Here is a 20,160-nt window from a genome sequence, read left to right on the forward strand (position 1 = left end):
TATTTTTAGTGTACAGAATTCCTGTTGAAGAATGTGCGTATGCAATACGTCATAACTGTTTGTTTGTTTGATAGGAAGGTGTCTAAAAAACAAAGTGTTGGGCTATTTGTTATACTGCCGTATTCTACACCTAAAATTACCTCTATTTTTTTCTGTTATTGAGTAGTAGTAGTCGATCTTGTGTAACACTGCCTGTCATACTCCTGGCCAATCAGCTTAATTTGTGTGCCAAAATAGAGGTAGAATTGGCTATGCCATTAACCCTCAAAGTTCCAGAATTGGGGGGACAATGGCAGCCATATTGATCAGCGAGAAATCCAAACCAGTCTAATAGGAATGAATGGCAGTCATCATAATCCTGATTTTACTTATGCAGGAAGATAAAAGTAAGGAATGTAATATATCAGAAATTGTGTAATAGAATTATTGCCAACATAAAATATTGTCATATAATTATAAATATAATTTATAGAGGTTTTATACACACTTTCTGTATAGAACCCCAAAAACTATTTTCAGACAATTGAGAAACAGATGTACTATCTCGATTTAAGAAAGCTAAAACAATCTACTTTTTAATCTCTGGCGATCCTGCAAAATTTTGGAAAACAGTAAATGCACTGAAGAGTACACATTCCTCTTCCCTGCTTAAGAAAATTATGTCTGACTCTGTCAACATAATTGAGAAGAATTGGATAACTGATGCTTTTAATCATAACTTTATCTCGCCAGGCTTTTTGTTTGAGAGAAACTGGGGTTTAATTGACCTTGGTCAGTCAATCTACTGCTCTTCCCACTTCCAGCCTATAGCTGACTCAACAGTTAACCCCTCATCATCTAGTAAATCACTGTTTTCTGTGATGTGCTAGATGCCTTGCTTAAGATGTATGTAAATAATAATAATAATAATCCATTGGGGCAGATATGATTGATCCATTTTTGCTGCAGCTCTGCCCCCGATTGCTGAAACATTAACCCATATTTTTAACCTGACGATTATATCTGCTACTATCCCCAAAGTTGGAAGGCGGCCCATGTACTCCCCCTTCACAAAGGTGGTGACCTAAATAATTATCACTCTTTCTACTTTCTTGCCTAGCTAAAATATTAGACTCCTTGATTCATTCTCAGCTAAGATATTTATTATCTTTGAAATGTATTCTAAATGTACAGCAGTTGGGTTTTAGACCAGGTCATAGCACTATCTCTGCTGTGTTCCTAGTTCTAAATGATGAATGGATAAAAGGCAACATTTTTCTGCCCTCTTCATTGACCTGTCAAAGGCTTTCGATACTGTTTGTCACTCACTGCTAATTCAGAGGCTTTTGACCTGACAGAACTCAATGTGTATCTACTGATGGTGTTAAATCAGGTTTCCTGGATATTAAGAAATGTGTCCTGTAGAGGTTGATTCGGGGTCCTGTACTTTTTACTGTTTACATAAGTCTGTATTGTTAGTCTGTAAAAATTGTAACCTGCACTTGTATGACGATGACACTTGTGTATGCTTTTGCCCACATGGTTAACCAGGCTCTATCTAAACTGCAGTCTGCCTTCATTGTATTACAGAACAACTTTATTGACCTGAAATTAGTATTGATTGCAGGTAAAACTATGTATATGTTCTCTAGAGCGTTTAAAAATAACTTATTTAAGCATATGTACTTTGGATTGTGTCCATGTTGATCGTGTCCCTGCTTACAAATATCTTGATATATGAAAAGGTGTCTTTTAAAAGCATATTGATGAGTTAGTTAAGAAACTGAGAATAAAAATGGGCTTCTATAGGTCCTGCCTCTCGCTAAATAATAGAAAGCAGATTATTCAGTCGACGTTCCTATCTTTCATTATACAGTGCCTTGCGAAAGTATTCGGCCCCCTTGAACTTTGCGACCTTTTGCCACATTTCAGGCTTCAAACATAAAGATATAAAACTGTATTTTTTTGTGAAGAATCAACAACAAGTGGGACACAATCATGAAGTGGAACGACATTTATTGGATATTTCAAACTTTTTTAACAAATTAAAAACTGAAAAATTGGGCGTGCAAAATTATTCAGCCCCCTTAAGTTAATACTTTGTAGCGCCACCTTTTGCTGTGATTACAGCTGTAAGTCGCTTGGGGTATGTCTCTATCAGTTTTGCACATCGAGAGACTGACATTTTTTCCCATTCCTCCTTGCAAAACAGCTCGAGCTCAGTGAGGTTGGATGGAGAGCATTTGTGAACAGCAGTTTTCAGTTCTTTCCACAGATTCTCGATTGGATTCAGGTCTGGACTTTGACTTGGCCATTCTAACACCTGGATATGTTTATTTTTGAACCATTCCATTGTAGATTTTGCTTTATGTTTTGGATCATTGTCTTGTTGGAAGACAAATCTCCGTCCCAGTCTCAGGTCTTTTGCAGACTCCATCAGGTTTTCTTCCAGAATGGTCCTGTATTTGGCTCCATCCATCTTCCCATCAATTTTAGCCATCTTCCCTGTCCCTGCTGAAGAAAAGCAGGCCCAAACCATGATGCTGCCACCACCATGTTTGACATTGGGGATGCTGTGTTCAGGGTGATGGCGCTGTGTTGCTTTTACGCCAAACATAACGTTTTGCATTGTTGCCAAAAAGTTAAATTTTGGTTTCATCTGACCAGAGCACCTTCTTCCACATGTTTGGTGTGTCTCCCAGGTGGCTTGTGGCAAACTTTAAACAACACTTTTTATGGATATCTTTAAGAAATGGCTTTCTTCTTGCCACTCTTCCATAAAGGCCAGATTTGTGCAATATACGACTGATTGTTGTCCTATGGACAGAGTCTCCCACCTCAGCTGTAGATCTCTGCAGTTCATCCAGAGTGATCATGGGCCTCTTGGCTGCATCTCTGATCAGTCTTCTCCTTGTATGAGCTGAAAGTTTAGAGGGACGGCCAGGTCTTGGTAGATTTGCAGTGGTCTGATACTCCTTCCATTTCAATATTATCGCTTGCACAGTGCTCCTTGGGATGTTTAAAGCTTGGGAAATCTTTTTGTATCCAAATCCGGCTTTAAACTTCTTCACAACAGTATCTCGGACCTGCCTGGTGTGTTCCTTGTACTTCATGATGCTCTCTGCGCTTTTAACGGACCTCTGAGACTATCACAGTGCAGGTGCATTTATACGGAGACTTGATTACACACAGTTGGATTGTATTTATCATCATTAGTCATTTAGGTCAACATTGGATCATTCAGAGATCCTCACTGAACTTCTGGAGAGAGTTTGCTGTACTGAAAGTAAAGGGGCTGAATAATTTTGCACGCCCAATTTTTCAGTTTTTGATTTGTTAAAAAAGTTTGAAATATCCAATAAATGTCGTTCCGCTTTATTACGGGCAACAATTTTAGTACTCCTCACTGCATTCTCTACCAGAAAGTTGGGTGACCCTCTTTGATGTCACGTAGGTTGATACATTGCTATGTTTTCATTTATAAAGCCCTTTTACAAAAAGTCCCACTGTACCTAATATCTTTACTAAACTTTAGACATATGAGTTACCACACACGGTCTCAGGGATGGTTAACTCTGGAAATTCCTTTAGCCTCTACTGATTTAGGTAAATCAGCTTTTAGTGTTCTTGTTCCACAAATAAGGTGCAATCTTCAAAATGTTCTTAAATGTGAAGTTTTGGTGCCTCTAGGGTAATTCAGAAAGCTGACTGAGGACCTTATTACTGATGAATGTGTTTTTTTGCTTGCGTTTTGTATTTATATTGATGTGTATTTTCTGTAATTTGTTTAATTCAGGCTGATCTGTAAAAGAGGAGACACCCTGGACCCAAACTGTTACAGACCTATATCCATCCTGCCCTGCCTATTTAAGGTCTTCGAAAGCCAAGTCAACAAACAGGTCACTGACCATCTCGAATCCCACCGTACCTTCTCCGCTGTGCAATCTGGTTTCCGAGCCGGTCACAGGTGCACCTCAGCCACGCTCAAGGTACTAAATGATATCATAACCGCCATCGATAAAAGACAGTACAGTGCAGCCATCTTCATCGACCTTGCCAAGGCTTTCGACTCTGTCAATCACCATATTCTTATCGGCAGACTCAGTAGCCTCGGTTTTTCTGATGACTGCCTTGCCTGGTTCACCAACAACTTTGCAGACAGAGTTCAGTGTGTCAAATTGGAGGGCATGCTGTCCGGTCCTCTGGCAGTCTCTATGGGGGTGCCACAGAGTTAAATTCTCAGGCCGACTCTTTTCTCTGTATATATCAATGATGTTGCTCTTGCTGAGGGCGATTCCCTGATCCACCTCTACGCAGACGACACCATTCTGTATGCTTCCGGCCCGTCTTTGGACACTGTGATATCTAACCTCCAAACGAGCTTCAATGCCATACAACACTCCTTCCGAGGCCTCCAACTGCTCTTAAACGCTAGTAAAACCAAATGCATGCTTTTCAACCGTTCGCTGCCTGCACCCGCATGCCCGACTAGCATCACCACACTGGATGGTTCCGATCTAGAATATGTGGACATCTATAAGTACCTAGGTGTCTGGCTAGACTGTAAACTCTCCTTCCAGACTCATATCAAACATCTCCAATCTAAAATCAAATCTAGAATCGGCTTTCTATTCCGCAACAAAGCCTCCTTCACTCACGCCGCCAATCTTACCCTAGTAAAACTGACTATCCTACCGATCCTCGACTTCGGCGATATCATCTACAAAATAGCTTCCAACACTCTACTCAGCAAACTGGATGCAGTTTATCACAGTGCCATCCGTTTTGTTACTAAAGCACCTTATACCACCCACCACTGAGACCTGTATGCTCTAGTCGGCTGGCCCTCGCTACATATTCGTCACCAGACCCACTGGCTCCAGGTCATCTACAAGTCCATGCTAGGTAAAGCTCCGCCTTATCTCAGTTCACTGGTCACGATGGCAACACCCACCCGTAGCACGCGCTCCAGCAGGTGTCTCTCACTGATCATCCCTAAAGCCAACACCTCATTTGCGGCAGGGTAGCCTAGTGGTTTGAGCGTTGGACTAGTAACCGAAAGGTTGCAAGTTCGAATCCCCGAGCTGACAAGGTACAAATCTGTCGTTCTGCCCCTGAACAGGCAGTTAACCCACTGTTCCTAGGCCGTCATTGAAAATAAGAATTTGTTCTCAACTGACTTGCCTAGTAAAATAAAGGTAAAATTTAAATTTGGCCGCCTTTCGTTCCAGTTATCTGCTGCCTGTGACTGGAACGAATTGCAAAAATCAATGAAGTTGGAGACTTTTATCTCCCTCACCAACTTCAAACATTTGCTATCTGAGCAGCTAACCGATCGCTGCAGCTGTACATAGTCTATCGGTAAATAGCCCACCCAATTTTACCTACCTCATCCCCATACTGTTTATATTTATTTACTTTTCCGCTCTTTTGCACACCAATATCTCTACCTGTACATGACCATCTGATCATTTATCACTCCAGTGTTAATCTGCTAAATTGTAATTATTCGCCTACCTCCTCATGCCTTTTGCACACTGTATCTGTCTCTTTTTTTCTACTGTGTTATTGACTTGTTAATTGTTTACTCCATGTGTAACTCTGTGTTGTCTGTTCACACTGCTATGCTTTATCTTGGCCAGGTCGCAGTTGCAAATGAGAACTTGTTCTCAACTAGCCTACCTGGTTAAATAAAGGTGAAATAAAATTAAATAAAAAATTACAATTAAAATGAATAATGTATATTGCCTCTAAAATATTTTTAAACCGTCTATACATGTCTCAATTTTAGTTTTGAAATGTTGGGTTATATTGCTTTATTCTACACCTAAAAATGTATTCCCCTACCTTTTGTATTCCCCTACCTAACCGAACAGCACATTCTCCCATTAAAAAAAACAAAGTCAACAAGAATATTAACAATTATAAAACTGTGAATATCTTTCCATAATTGTTTTACATGTAGACAATGCCAAGATAAATGCGAAACTGTTTATAGATGCTCCACAAAAAAGTGCAATCAATATGAATGTATTTTTTAAGTTTCTTCGGGTAATGATTCGCAGGGTAATACTTATGGATCATTCTGAAAGAGACCATTATTATGTAGTAGTAATCGACCTTGTGTAACACTGTACGTGTCATACTCCTGGCCAATCAACTTCATTTGTGTACCAAAATAGCGGTAGAATTGACGGTGTTGCAACCAATAAGACAGGAAACCGGTTTCTGTAACCTCTGTCATAATCCTCCTTTAGCCAATAAACATCCACCAGTGGGCGTGCAGCCTGAAGATTTAATCTCCAATTACAAACACATGAGCTACACACACACAGTTTACGTCAATGCGGTTATCGAAAATACTTATTTGGTACATATACACTGATAAATAGGAATATTCTCTTTCATGCGAAAGGTGAGCCTATTACATTATTGTCCTGGGATGCCTCTCTTTCGGCTAAATTACCTAATTTAGTCCTTAATACTGCGTAGGCTGCTTTATCCCAAACACGTTAGCATCACTTTGGGAGAAGAGCATGTACAATTGTTATATTCTGTCCATTTTTGTAGCTATGTTAACGTGTAAAACCAGTCATTTATTTTAATGTTACATAATTATTTGTCTGCTTTTATTGTTTTTTTTAACAAACAGTTTTGCTGACTTGTTTGAATGAATAACACTGGTATATAGCCCTGTAAATTATTACATTTAATTTAGTTATAATTTGATTAATTAAGACCTTTAATTGGAATTTAATTCATTAGTAATGAACGTGTTAGTCTACATTTGAATGATTGCTGTGTAGCATTGCCTGGTATGGCATGTTGTTGACATACGTTCTTTCTCAGGTGTGTAGCCCAAATTGTGTGAAATGTTGAGAATACTTTCAAAATATGTTGTCATCCATTGTCAAACATTTAGTAATGTCTCTCTTGTTCATTTTAGGGTGCAGTATTTAATTTAAGCCCAGGTCAGTTAATATTCTCTATGGGGGTAAACCAGGTTGGTTTAAGTAGGCCTATTTGTCTTCCCGACCTCTAGTCAAATCAAATTTCAAATCAAATTGATTTAGAAAGCCTTTCTTACATCAGCTGATATCTCAACGTGCTGTACAGAAACCCAGCCTAAAACCCCAAACAGCAAGCAATGCACGGTGGCTAGGAAAAGCTCCCTAGAAAGGCCAGAACCTAGGAAGAACCCTAGAGAGGAACCAGGATATGAGGGGTGGCTAGTCCTCTTCTGGCTGTGCCGGGTGGAGATTATAACAGAACATGGCCAAGATGTTTTAATGTTCATAGATGACCAGCAGGGTCAAATAATAATAATAATCACAGTGGTTGTCGGGGGTGCAACAGGTCAGCACTTCAGGAGTAAATGTCAGTTGGCTTTTCATAGCCGGTCCTTCAGAGTATCTCTACCGCTCCTGCTGTCTCTAGAGAGTTGAAAACAGCAGGTCTGAGACAGGTAGGTGAACAGGTCAGGGTTCAATAGAGTATCTCCATCTCTACTAGTGTCATTCCTCCAGGCCCCATCTGGGTTCTCAATTGAATTGTGTTTGATATAGTCAATTCCATGTCTGACATCAGCCTTACCATTTTGATCTGGTTGTTATGGAGGTGTTTAAAGAAAAGGAACTTATTGAGCATGTATTGTATTTTTTTATTTGCACATTATGATAGTGAGCATGTTATAAAGGTTTACTGTGGATAAAGTGCATCGTTGTACACAGATGAATGCACACATAATAGCTTGGCACTAGGGATAGGCCTATGAAATATGAGTGAGGGGAATTTGCAAGTGAAATCACACTTGTTTGCTGGTGAATTCATTTAGATGACATAATGCTGTTTATCAACAAATGATAAGACGTGGAAGCATTTGTTGAGCAAAAGTTCATTTAGAAATCTCAGAATCACGTAAACCAATTGGGATAATGAGGATTGCAGGATCAACCTAGGGGGAGTCCTGAGCAGATTAATGTTCTCTCCTCTGTGACATAATAGCATAGTACCCTCATCTTCATGCTATTTCATTGTTTTTGTTAAATATTTATCCCGCATTAGATGACATTACTCAAAGTTTTCCAACTGAAGCTACACTGCATCTGTGAAGTACAGATGTTTGTTAAAAGAGAATGTTTGTCTGGATTAAGCTGGCCTGTCGTGATCTATCAGTGTCCTGTGAGGATGTGGGACTTACAGGATAGTGTGCTCCCGTCTGCACCTGAATTAGCCATGTACTGTGGCAATAAGGAATATGTTAAGATAACAAATATCCCAATTTTTCTGCTAATTTTAAATTTCAAAGTGGAGGTGCTCACACTGCTGCTGTTTAGTTAATTTTCTTTGGTCAGAAAATACTTTTTAGTCGAGACACAGGTGTCCAACTGCTCTCCCTCATGTTTTGTTCCTATAGTGCTGCACTATGGCTTGGTAGCACCTTGCAGCACAACATGGGGATCGGGACTCAGCTCTTGCTCCTGCTCTGGAAGAACATCACTTACCGCAGGAGGAACAAGGTGGGAACTGAACTGGCACGTGTTCAGTGGTGTAGCAGTAGTTGGCCCTACATCACATTAACAGATGAAATTAGGATATTAAGAGGCAACATGTCTCTATGTACCACCATTTATAAAGAGACAGCATGTCTCAATGTACCACTTGTTATAAAGAGCAAACATGTATGTGTGTCCCACTTATGTAAAGCCAACATGTCTCTATGTACCACTTCTGATTCTAATGTTCCTATTGACCATGTCCCCTTTAAAAATCATGAATGAAATTGATATCCATGATGTAACCTCACAAATTAATTAGGCCTTTTTGACCATTAAGCTACAGGTGCAATCTGTTGTCTTAAGACTCCTAACATAAGGCAGGCATCAAAGGCAGTGGTAGCTACTAGCCACTATTAGCCTAATGTGTGTGATGATGTAATCCCTCCCTCCAGGTCCAGTTGATTATCGAGCTGGTCTGGCCTCTGTTCCTCTTCCTCATCCTCATCTCAGTGCGTCACTCTCATCCTCCCTACAAACAGAGCCAATGTGAGTGCCCATCAGTCAGTCTACTCTTGTGTTGACAGTGTTGCTCTCGTGTTGACTGCCTACCAGCTCTGCTGTAACACACAGGTTAAGCTCTCCCTCCCTGCCTCAGAAATTTCCAGCCAACCACATAAGCTGATTAGCTAGGTGAGAGTGATTCTGGGTGCCGCCAGACTTTTTCCAGCCTGTTCTGCTCTTGATCGTCGTCTTGCTTATTTGTGGACTCTTGTCATGCAGTGGGTCAATTTCAGTCATAACATTGTATGTATTTTAGCTCAATCTCAGTGTTTACATTTGTCCATGGTTCACATCATGACTGGTTGCCTCTCACATGAATCCTATCAGTCTTGAGACAGCAGCAAAAATGGGCTTTAAATGTATCTATTTGACCTAGATAGTTTGTGTATGTATTTTGATATGTAGGCTGCGTGTGCCTTTTTTAATTTTTAATTTTAATTTTGTTCTGTCTTTGATCTGTTCTTGTCTATTTTGTTTTGTGTGGACCCCAGGAAGAGTAGCTGCTGCTTTTGCAACAGCTAATGGGGATCCTAATAAAATAGCAAATAAATGTATCTGCATGTCCAGCCCTTATATTTAGCCTCACAATGAAGTGGTTTACCCTTTTCTTTTCAGGACAACCAGGGCACCAAGTAGAACACAACACAATTTGACATAAACAGTTGCATTCATGAGCTTTATTGACAAATGTCAATAAAAATAAGGTTAGCCAAAGCAAAAACCTGATAAAAAATGAATGTATATGAAAGCTGTAAGTAAAGAAATTGTTTTCTCAGTGGGAAATTAATATCCAACTAGTCAGTGACAACTGTGTGGTGAATTTGAAAGCAGCTATGTGCGATTCTGATCGTCTAGTTCAAACACACAATGTTTAAAAGGGGTTTGAAGGTGGGACTCATTGGATTAACCATGTTCTGACAGACATCTCAGAGACGAGGCCAATCTTACTGTGTTGAAAGGAGTGTGATTATTACACACACATCAACATCTATCACAGGAACTGGGCAACAGTTCAACAGTGTTTTGCATGTCTCAGGCCAATCCCACAGCTAACGTGTGTGTTTGTGTAATTCCAGGTCATTTCCCCAACAAGGCACTTCCCTCAGCAGGCACTCTGCCATGGGTTCAAGGGATCATCTGCAACATCAACAACCCCTGTTTCCACAACCCCACTCAGGGGGAGACCCCAGGGCGGGTGGGCAACTTTGACAACTCCATGTGGGTGTACTGCAGTGTATTTGTGTGTGGCCAAAGTACTTAATTGGTGGTTGTTGAACTTCAGGGATTTGTGCCAGTTCTGTTTCAATGTGTTCTGATAAAAGTGTTCTCAACCAGATTATGTGATACAATTAAAGTAAATGATTTAGGGCATGTGTTGGAACCAGAACATTTCAACATTTTATTTAAACTAAATTGGAGTCGACTTCCAACCCTACTGCATGCCACTGAGTTGTTTGATATGAAGCTTTAATTGTATAACAACAAATCCATAAATCTTTTTTTATCTCACCCCAAGTGTTTTTTTTCCTCCTGCAGACTCTCTCGACTCTTAGTGGACTCCCAGACAATCCTGTCCTACAGTGGCAACCAGACAGCCTTTTCTGGCTTTCAGGACCTTCTAGATACTATACGGAGACTTGGAGAGAGGCCAGGCGCCTGGCCAAGTATGTGGCTGTCTTGAGACTGAATACGGATCAGAGCATTGTAGTCCGCAAATTCTCTTTGTGGATTGTCTCAAACAGGAGAAAACAATGAAGTGTCTGTCTGTCTGTGCTATTTTGTTGTCCTGTTATGTCCTGATTCATGTTTTTTGTTTGCGTTATAGATCTTCCTGTGGGAGAATACCTGCGAGCCAATCAGACCTTCTCCAACTTTCTCCTGACCAATGGCAGCCTGTCTCCCTCTGCCCTAGACCAGCTGTTCAGGGCTCGCCTGAACTTTCAGGTGGTAAGCACTGCAGTAAACCACACATTGACTACCAGTCAGGCTAAAAGTATCTCATGAGTTCAACCAAGGTAGTATATGCACAGGAAAAACCCTAATTGAATCAGCTGTGAACATAAACCTGACTATATACACGCCTACTTACATTATTTAGCAGGCAGTCCAGAGCAACTTACAGTAGTGAGTGTATACAATTTCATAATGGTCCCTCATGGAAATCAAACCTACAACCCTGAAGTTGCAAGCGCCATTCTCAACCAACTGAGCCACACGGGACCACTTGTTTTACATCTGTGTCTTTGGGTATCTTCTTGACCTCATGTATCTCTCTGGACAAGAGGAATACCTACAGTATGTAAGAATGCTTTTCATTGACAATAGCTCAGCCTTCAACACCATAGTACCCTCCAAGCTCATCATCAAGCTCGGGGATCTGGGTCTGAACCCCGCCCTGTGCAACTTGGTCCTAGACTTCCTGATGAGCCGCCCCCAGGTGGTGAAGGTAGGAAACAAAACCTCCCCTTCGCTGATCCTCAACACAGGGGCCCCACAAGGGTGCATACTCAACCCCCTGCTGTACTCCCTGTTCACCCATGACTGCGTAGCCACACGCCTCCAACTCAATCATAAAATGTTCCGACGACACAACCATAGTAGGCCTGATTACCAACAATGACAAGGCCGCGTAAAGGGAGGAGGTGAGGGCCCTGGCGGAGTGGTGCCAGGAAAATAACCTCTCCCTCAACGTCAACAAAATGAAGGAGATGATCGTGGACTTCAGGAAACCGCAGAGGGAGAACGCCCCATCTACATCGACGGGACAGTAGTGGAGAAGGTGGAAAGCTTCAAGTTACTCGGCGTACACATCACTGACGATCTGAAATGGTCCACCCACACAGACAGTGTGGTGAAGAAGGTGCAACAGCACCTCTTCAACCTCAGGATACTGAAGAAATTTGGATTGGCCCTGAAGACCCTCACAAACTTTTACAAATGCACGATTGAGAGCATCCTGTCGGGTTGTATCACCGCCTGGTACGGCAACTGTACCGCCCACAACCGCAGAGCTCTCCAGAGGATGGTGCGGTCTGCACAACGCATCACCAGGGGCACACTGCCTGCCCTCCAGGACACCTACAGCACCCGATGTCACAGAAAGGCCAAAAAGATCATCAAGGACATCAACCACTGGAGCCACTGCCTGTTCACCCCGCTATCATCCAGAAGGCGAGGTCAGTACAGGTGAATCAAAGCTGGGACCGAGAGACTGATAGAAGCTGTTTATCTCAAGGCCATCAGACTGTTAAATAGCCATCACTAACCGGCTACCACCTGGTTACTCAACCTCCCACCTTAGAGGCTGCTACCCTATAGACATGGAATCACTGGCCACCTTCATAATGGAACACTAGTCACTTTAATAATGTTTGCATATTTACTAATTTCATATGTATCTACTGTATTTTAGTCAATGCCTCTCCCGACATTGCTCGTTCTAATATTTCTATATTAATTCCATTATATAGAAATATTCCTTTAGGCTTGTGTGTATTTTTGTGAACTGTTACATTTTAGATATATATTACTGCACTCTTGGAGCTAGGAACACAGCATTTCGCTACACCCGCATTAACATCTGCTAAATATGTGTATGTGACCAATACAATTTGATTTGTAGGTGTCTCTGGCAGGCACTGGGGTGATGCTGAAGGACATTGTGTGCAATGCCACTGTGCTGAGCCAGTTCCTCACTGTAGATCAAGAGGATTCTATGGCAGAGCTGCAGAGCCAGCTCTGTGCCATCCCAGCCGACACCCTGCAGCAAGCAGAGCAGCTCTTCCTCTCCCAGCTGGACTTCAGCAAGTTCTTCACGGTCAGTTGAGGTCGCACACTCTCTGTCCGTGGCTGTTCACTTCCTATCGAAGTGCATGTAAATTAACTTGATGTACAAAAATATTCAGCCACTCTTGGAAGAAAATGTATTTTTCTATGCTATAACAATGGGTCCCATAGTATGTCTGCTTGCTCTTTTATAGATTAATTCTACCTGACAACAGGTGCTTGTTATTGTCTTCCAAGAATCAAGTACTGTATGCATGAAGTTAATGAATCAACTGCGTGTCATGTTCTTAGCTGTGAACAAGCTAAGAGCATCTGTCTATCAACCTTCCAAAAGACTCTTTGGTACAGGGACTACATTAAAGCGCTTACTAAATATGCACTCAATTCACAGAAGCAGTGGAAAATAATAGTCTGGCCTATATAATCCACTGAATTCTATAAGAAATGTGGAGTAAATTGCTTGTTCAGTTTGGCCATTTACTTTTGAATTGGATTATTATATGAGCGGACCCTCTGCAATTATGTGGCTTTAATTAGAAATGTTTAGGTGAGCTCAAAATTTATTTGTATTGGGGAATACAACTGTTTGAAGGTTTTTAGAAAGCTAATTTACTATAGCATTTGTGCTAATGTAGCATTATACTCTTAACACTAACATAGAATATCATTGCACACAATAGAATCTTCAGAGTCTCTAGATGTGGACAACAGATCGAGCTAAATCCTAAGGTTAATCCTGGCTCTCCTTTCCTTCCTCAGAGAGACAGACTGAGGGCCAACGCCGGTGATCTCCGGGTCATCAGTCAAGCGGTCACCTCCGTGTCCAAGGAGTTGGCAGTACTCATGGATGACGTAAGAATACCATCTTCTATTCTCTTTTATATCTCTTAGGTAAATGAGAATTTGATATTTCTGTAATTAGCCGTTCAAGCTTGAATACCTGCCTTGATAGCTTTGTGACACTGCCTAAAACACATTCTCACTTAGTAGTAGCAAAACTATGCTTCACACCTGCCTGCAGGAAAATCCATTAATGTTGCATCTCCCCTCTTTCTTCGCTCTCTCCTTTCTTTTTCCTCTTCTCTCTTACTTGCTCTTTTTTCCCTCTAGCTGTCCTCTCTTGCTAGCTTTAGGGAGTTGAACTCGGAGCTGCGTCTGCTCTCGCCAGAGAACCGTTCGACCCTGCCGCGGGAGAGCTTCAGGGCCTTCTCCAGGATTATGTGTGGCCACCCTGAGGTGGGCGGCGAGAGGATCCCTTCACTCAACTGGTACGAGGACAATGACATCAAGTCATTCCTGGGCAAGAACGGCACCGAGGACAACGACATGGACAAGGACAACGTCACCAGTGAGAGAGAGATTTCAAAATTCACTAGATATCTATAGGGTTTATGTGTGATAGCATTAGCTAATACTAATGAAAATCAAAACTAGCATAACTGTAGATCATCTTGGATGAAAGGGGATTTGATAATTAGATCGACTTGTTTTCTTTTTGGATGGTGGATGAATTGATGTACGTTCAAAAGGTGTATTGTTTAGAATAAGTGGTGAGCTGATGAGCCGACAACCTACCTAACAGGGGTGTTGTGTTGGTTCTCCCAGCCCCGTACTGTAAAAGCTTGATCCAGAGCCTGGAGTCCAACCCATTGTCTCGCATCGTGTGGAGAGGTATCAAGCCCCTGTTCATTGGCAAACTGCTGTATACACCGGACACCCCTGCCGTACGCGACGTCATGAAAGAGGTACATCAAGCCTCTGTTGTCTTTTCACACTCATTCCATTCGCTCTGTATTTATTGTTTATCCAATTTTCTCTTTGCTCTGTAACAAAAAAAAATCATTAAATCTTTTCTGTTTTCTTCTATGATCCCTGTCTTCACTCGTAGGTGAACAAGACCTTCCAGGACCTGCAGGTCCTAGAGGAGCTGAATGGTGCCTGGATGGAGGTGGCACCTGGTATCAAGACCTACATGGAGAGTAGTGTGGAGATACAGCTGCTGCAGGTACTGCACACATTAAAAATGCCAACAAACCTGGAAACGTCTTGATTAAGAAAATGTCATCGTGAATACTGTGTGGCTATAGCTATGACATCTCAACCAAAGTGCATGGTCACTATTATTGTATGTTGTGTATATGAAGAGCCTACTGTAAACATTGCTTAAGTGCCAAGTAGTCCATACCATAGGACCCAGCAAGCCAGAACTTCTAGAAATAAGAGCCTCCCTGGTGAGAGTGGTACTATTTCTAGTCTGGCCTTCGCCATTGAAATCCTCCTCATTTGGCAGCTTTGGCCAACCGTGTCACTTCCTCTGTGTGACAGGATCTGCTGAGGCGACCGGAGGTGGCTGTGTTGGTTAATCTGCAGCTGGAGAACACTTCCTGGACAGCCAAGCGCATTGCCCGCTTCCTGTCCACGCCCAATGAACCCAGGAAAGAAGGAGCGCCCCTTACCTGGCTGGACGTGTACTCCGACTTGAACAACACCATCACCACTCTGGCTCAAGTTACCCAGGTAGCTACCCCTCCTCCTACTCAATCATCTATGCTGTGTATTGTAGATCGGTGATCACCAACCCTGGTTCTGAAGAGCTTGTCAAGGCCATGATTAGTGTAACTTTTACTTAACTGTTAATTAGTCTAATTAGTTTAGTTGTTCTACCACTGAATTAAAGTCCTCATTGGCATTGTGTCTGAGTTAGCTTCACTAGTCTACAGTTGTGGTTTCAAATCAAATTTTATTTGTCACAATCTCATGGTTAGCAGATGTTAATGCGAGTGTAGCGAAATGCTTTTGCTTCTAGTTCCGTCAATGCCGTAATAACCAATGAGTAATCTAACCTAACAATTCCACAACTACTACCTTATACACACAAGTGTAAAGGGATAAAGAATATGTACATAAAGAGATATGAATGAGTGATGGTACAGAATGGCATAGGCAAGATGCAGTAGATAGTATCGAGTACAGTATAAACTTATGAGATGAGTAATGTAGAGTATGTAAACATTATATTAAGTGGCATTGGTTAAAGTGCCTAGTGATACATTGTTTACATTTTACATTATTAAAGTGGCTAGAGATTTGAGTCAGTGTGTTGGCAGCAGCCACTCAATGTTAGTGGTGGCTGTTTAACAGTCTGATGGCCTTGAGATAGAAGCTGTTTTTCAGTCTCTCGGTCCCTGCTTTGATGCACCTGTGCTGACCTCGCCTTCTGGATGATAGCGGGGTGAACAGGCAGTGGCTCGGGTGGTTGTTGTCCTTGATGATCTTACTGGTATTCCTGTGACATCGGGTGGTGTAGGTGTCCTGGACGGCAGGTAGTTTGCCCCCGGTGATGCATTTCAGCCATTGTGTATGTACTTATTACAGCGTGTATAACTTCACCCATTCCCTCACATTGAGTTACATTATGTTTATCTTGTACATTTTTTTGTACTGTAACATTATTCATGTCCTTTTTTATCCTTCAGTGTTTCTCCCTGAACAAGCTGGAGGGTGCTGCCACAGAGGGACAGATGATTGACAGGGCCTTGGAGCTGCTGGAGGAGAGAGAGTTCTGGGCTGGGATAGTGTTCCTCCTTCCCAACACGTCTTTACCCGGTCTTCCCCCTCATGTCACCTACAAGATCCGCATGGACATCGACGATGTTGCACGCACCAACAAGATCAAGGACAGGTAAACACACTTAGGGGAATGTTTGATATGAACAGTGCTTTTGGTTGTATTTTGGGTCATCAAATCAAACTAGATTTGTCACATGCTGAATATTTCACCTTACAGTGAAATGCTTACTTACAAGCCCTTAACCAATAAGTGTTAAGTAAAAAATTAAAGTAACAAATAATTAAAGAACAGCAGTAAAATAACAGTAGCGAGGCTGTATACAGGGGCTACCGGGGGGGGGGGGGCAATGCAAATAGTCTGGGTAGTCATTTGATTAGCTGTTCAGGAGTCTTATGGACCTAGACTTGGCGCTTCTGTACCATTTACTGTGCGGTAGCAGAGAGAAAAGTCTATGACTAGGATGGCTGGAGTCTTTTGACAATTTGTAGGGCCTTCCTCTAACACCGCCTGGTATAGAGGTCCTGGATGGCAGGAAGCTTGGCCCCAGTGATGTACCGGGCGGTGATCCGTTCCCGGGTCTTCTCCATTCCCAGGTGTGCCCCCAACAAATGAGTGTGGGCCAGCTAAAGAACAGTTTTGACTGTTCATCAGCAGCAACAACACCCCTCGAATGTCCCCTGTTCATGCATCTTCTGATACAACAGGTTATTTTTTTATTTGTAAATAGTGACATCGCTAGTCACTTTTCCCCAGAAGAACTGGCCATCCACCGTTATCACTTGGGACGCGGTGGCTTTCAAGTTCGGATCCTCCCACTGGGTGGTCCCGAACTGTCCCTTCGGGGCTCAGGGCAGGTGTATCGGCAGGTCCCTCAAACTCGAGGAGGAGCATGGGCTCCTCTGGTTGGTCACTAGGTGACGTTGGTTCCGTTGCCCCCTCAGAATCCGACTCCGGGTCCGTAGACACGGGGTTGGCAACCGCTTGCTTCCGGGCCATGCATGCAAAGGTCGTTCCCCGCTCTCATCGGTCGCCGGGTCGTACTCTTTTTTTTGTTAGTTTTTTTTTCTCCCCCAGCTCGTGCCTCCACAGTGCCGCAAACAGAGGATAATCTCGTCCCACGAGGAGGGGTACCGGCAACTTGGGTACGGCACCCACCACCATCTGGCAGCTCACCATTGTGGCATCACGATGGTGGCCTGCCCAGTTAAATACCGCTTGGTGTCGCCGTGGACACATGAGACAGACCACGGTCGGTCGGATGGTCCAGCAGTCGCAATTGTACGAGCGTTGCCATACTCCCGGAATCATAACAGAATGTGGCTGTTATGACCGTTGACTTTCAACGAGACTATGGGTGCTGGTGGTTCGCTGGGTGCTGGTGGTTCGCTGTGGGCCTAACAGGAGGTGACGTAGTTTATTGCGTGGCCTGCTGATGGCATCGACTCCTCTCGAACTGGCAATTGCATGCGAGGTGTTCCCGGGCGCCACACTCAAACACCTCCTTTAGTCTTTATCCACCTGGGGTCGTCGGCGGATGTTTGACTCTCCAACCGGCTGTCTCTCCGCGGGTCTGCAGTCCTTTAGCCTGGCTGACTGTCGAATTGGGAAGTAATAGTGGCGGGGTCCCCTTTGACGGTTCCCGGCCTCGGCCTGCACCCCCTTCAGCAGGGCCTCAGTATTCTGGTGCTTCTCCACGGCTCCCAAGAGGTCCGAGGTCTGAGGCGTGCGTAGGCTCACCGCCCTTTTCATGTTGTAAGGTAGCACCCGAAAGAAGGGATCCATGACCACTTTGTCGATAACGGGGAGGGTGGCTATGTCGGTTAGGAGTCATGCTCTGGTGATGTGCAGTAGGTTGCTCATCTGGGCACGGGGGGGAAGCTTCGGTCACGAACCTCCAGTTGTGGACCAGTTGGGCCTTACGTGCCAGGCTGTACCCGTAGCGGCTGAGTACCTCACTCTTGAGACAGTCATAGTTAGCCGCCTGTTCGGTGTTGAGGTCATAATACGACTTTTGGGCGTCTCCGGACAGGAACGGGGCCATAGGCCATCTATCCCGGAGTGCTGTCTGTTCGAACGTGCAGAGGTAGGTCTCGACATAATCATCCTCCGCTTGATTAAGAACTGATTAGGATGAGATTTGGTCTGTGTTTCTCCTCGCAGCTTTCTGACTTCCTCCAGCAGGCAGACACTCTGTAGACGCTGTTCTTCCAGCGTTCGTTCCTGAATGTCCTGTTGCGCGTGTTGGCCCGAACGAACTCATCCATGCTGATACTGTGTAAACCTCAACCCTGGTCTGACCACGTTGTCAGACTTGCCTATATTCTCCACCACTTGTGACAGACCAGGGGTTTGATGAAGACGTTTACACAGATCAGACACAAGTGTGAATCCTTAGTTTCAATGGTGTTTATTTAAAACGATAAAGGAACGAAAAGAAACCGGTCTTCTCCAGAAGACCTCTTCCAGGTTACTGCCTTCTGGGTTCCGGAGAATTTTGCCTCAATCAGCCCCAATTAGTACTAGCCGGGGGACCCGTCGAAACCTGGCACGTCAAGCAAAGGAAGCCACTGCCGCGTGATGTAGACTCCATCTGTCACCAGGCCTCGCCGAGTTTCCACCTGGTGACTTGTCCGCGGTACGCCACAGATGATGATTTCAAAAGTTTTTACCCGACTTTTAGCCCACTTCTTTTGAGTTGAGTTGAATTGCTGATACAAAGAACAAGGGCTGGTAACCCTGGCTAGCTCTGTTGCCCCTTGCCTAAAATAATTGTGGGTACAATTATTAGATAGACTTCCACTATTGCTTTAGATACAACCATGGTGCTGCTGCATTACAATACCAATATATTGTTCATGGGAATGTTTCCCCCCCAGGTTCTGGGACCCGGGCCCAGCAGCGGACCCCTTCAGTGACATGCGCTACATCTGGGGGGGCTTTGTGTACGTACAGGACCTGGTGGAGAGGGCTGTGGCCCGTGTGCTGAGTGGTGTGGAGCAGTCCACTGGCCTCTACATCCAGCAGATGCCCTACCCCTGCTACGTGGATGACGTGTGAGTAGGATTTTAAGTCATATTTGGGTAGGATCTCTGGAAAATTATTTTGAGATTTAAAAACCTCCTCAACCTCCTTATCAACTTTTTTTCCCCCACCTATCCTCCTCTCGCTCTTAACTTTCCTTTTTTTCATGCTCTATGAAACGTTTTCACATACTATCTATTACCCACCCATACTACCCCATACTAACTCATACTCCTCCAGTTTCCTACGCGTGCTGAACCGCTCGCTGCCCCTGTTCATGACGCTGGCATGGATCTACTCGGTGGCCATGATCATCAAGGGCGTGGTGTACGAAAAGGAGGCGCGGCTCAAGGAGACCATGAGGATCATGGGGCTTGGTACAGGCCAGCTGTGGGTCAGCTGGTTCATCAGCAGCCTGGTGCCCTTCCTGGTCAGCGCCGGCCTCCTCATTGCTCTGCTCAAGGCATGTGGTCTAATATCAATCAATCAAATGTATTTATAAAACCCTTCTTACATCACCCAATGTCACAAAGTGCTGTACAGAAACCCAGTCTAAAACCCCAAACAGCAAGCAATGCAGGTGTAGAAGCACGGTTACAAGGAAAAATTCCCTAGAAAGGCCAGAACCTAGGAAGAAACCTAGAGGAACCAGGCTATGAGGGGTGGCCAGTCCTCTTCTGGCTGTGCCGGGGGGAGATTATAACAGAACATGGCCAAGATGTTCAAATGTTCATAGATGACCAG

General features: G+C 43.6%; 1 protein-coding gene across 2 annotated transcripts in view; it reads left to right on the plus strand.

Annotated features, from left to right (window-relative positions):
• Window positions 1–6,266: 6,266 nt before the first annotated feature.
• Window positions 6,267–20,160, plus strand: part of abca7 (ATP-binding cassette, sub-family A (ABC1), member 7) — a 45,880-nt gene continuing 31,986 nt past the window's right edge. For both annotated transcript variants that reach the window (XM_031822533.1, XM_020480343.2), the window contains exons 1-15: window positions 6,267–6,394; window positions 8,396–8,498; window positions 8,930–9,023; window positions 10,115–10,256; window positions 10,575–10,702; window positions 10,864–10,985; window positions 12,661–12,855; window positions 13,584–13,676; window positions 13,935–14,172; window positions 14,430–14,569; window positions 14,713–14,829; window positions 15,150–15,341; window positions 16,301–16,506; window positions 19,272–19,448; window positions 19,657–19,879. In XM_031822533.1, the coding sequence (XP_031678393.1) occupies window positions 8,433–8,498; window positions 8,930–9,023; window positions 10,115–10,256; window positions 10,575–10,702; window positions 10,864–10,985; window positions 12,661–12,855; window positions 13,584–13,676; window positions 13,935–14,172; window positions 14,430–14,569; window positions 14,713–14,829; window positions 15,150–15,341; window positions 16,301–16,506; window positions 19,272–19,448; window positions 19,657–19,879 (2,133 nt within the window). In that variant the 5' untranslated portion in view covers window positions 6,267–6,394; window positions 8,396–8,432. The remainder of the gene's footprint in view (window positions 6,395–8,395; window positions 8,499–8,929; window positions 9,024–10,114; window positions 10,257–10,574; window positions 10,703–10,863; window positions 10,986–12,660; window positions 12,856–13,583; window positions 13,677–13,934; window positions 14,173–14,429; window positions 14,570–14,712; window positions 14,830–15,149; window positions 15,342–16,300; window positions 16,507–19,271; window positions 19,449–19,656; window positions 19,880–20,160) is intronic.

Source organism: Oncorhynchus kisutch, linkage group LG4, assembly GCF_002021735.2.
Source record: "Oncorhynchus kisutch isolate 150728-3 linkage group LG4, Okis_V2, whole genome shotgun sequence".
Classification (NCBI taxonomy): Eukaryota; Metazoa; Chordata; class Actinopteri; order Salmoniformes; family Salmonidae; genus Oncorhynchus; species Oncorhynchus kisutch.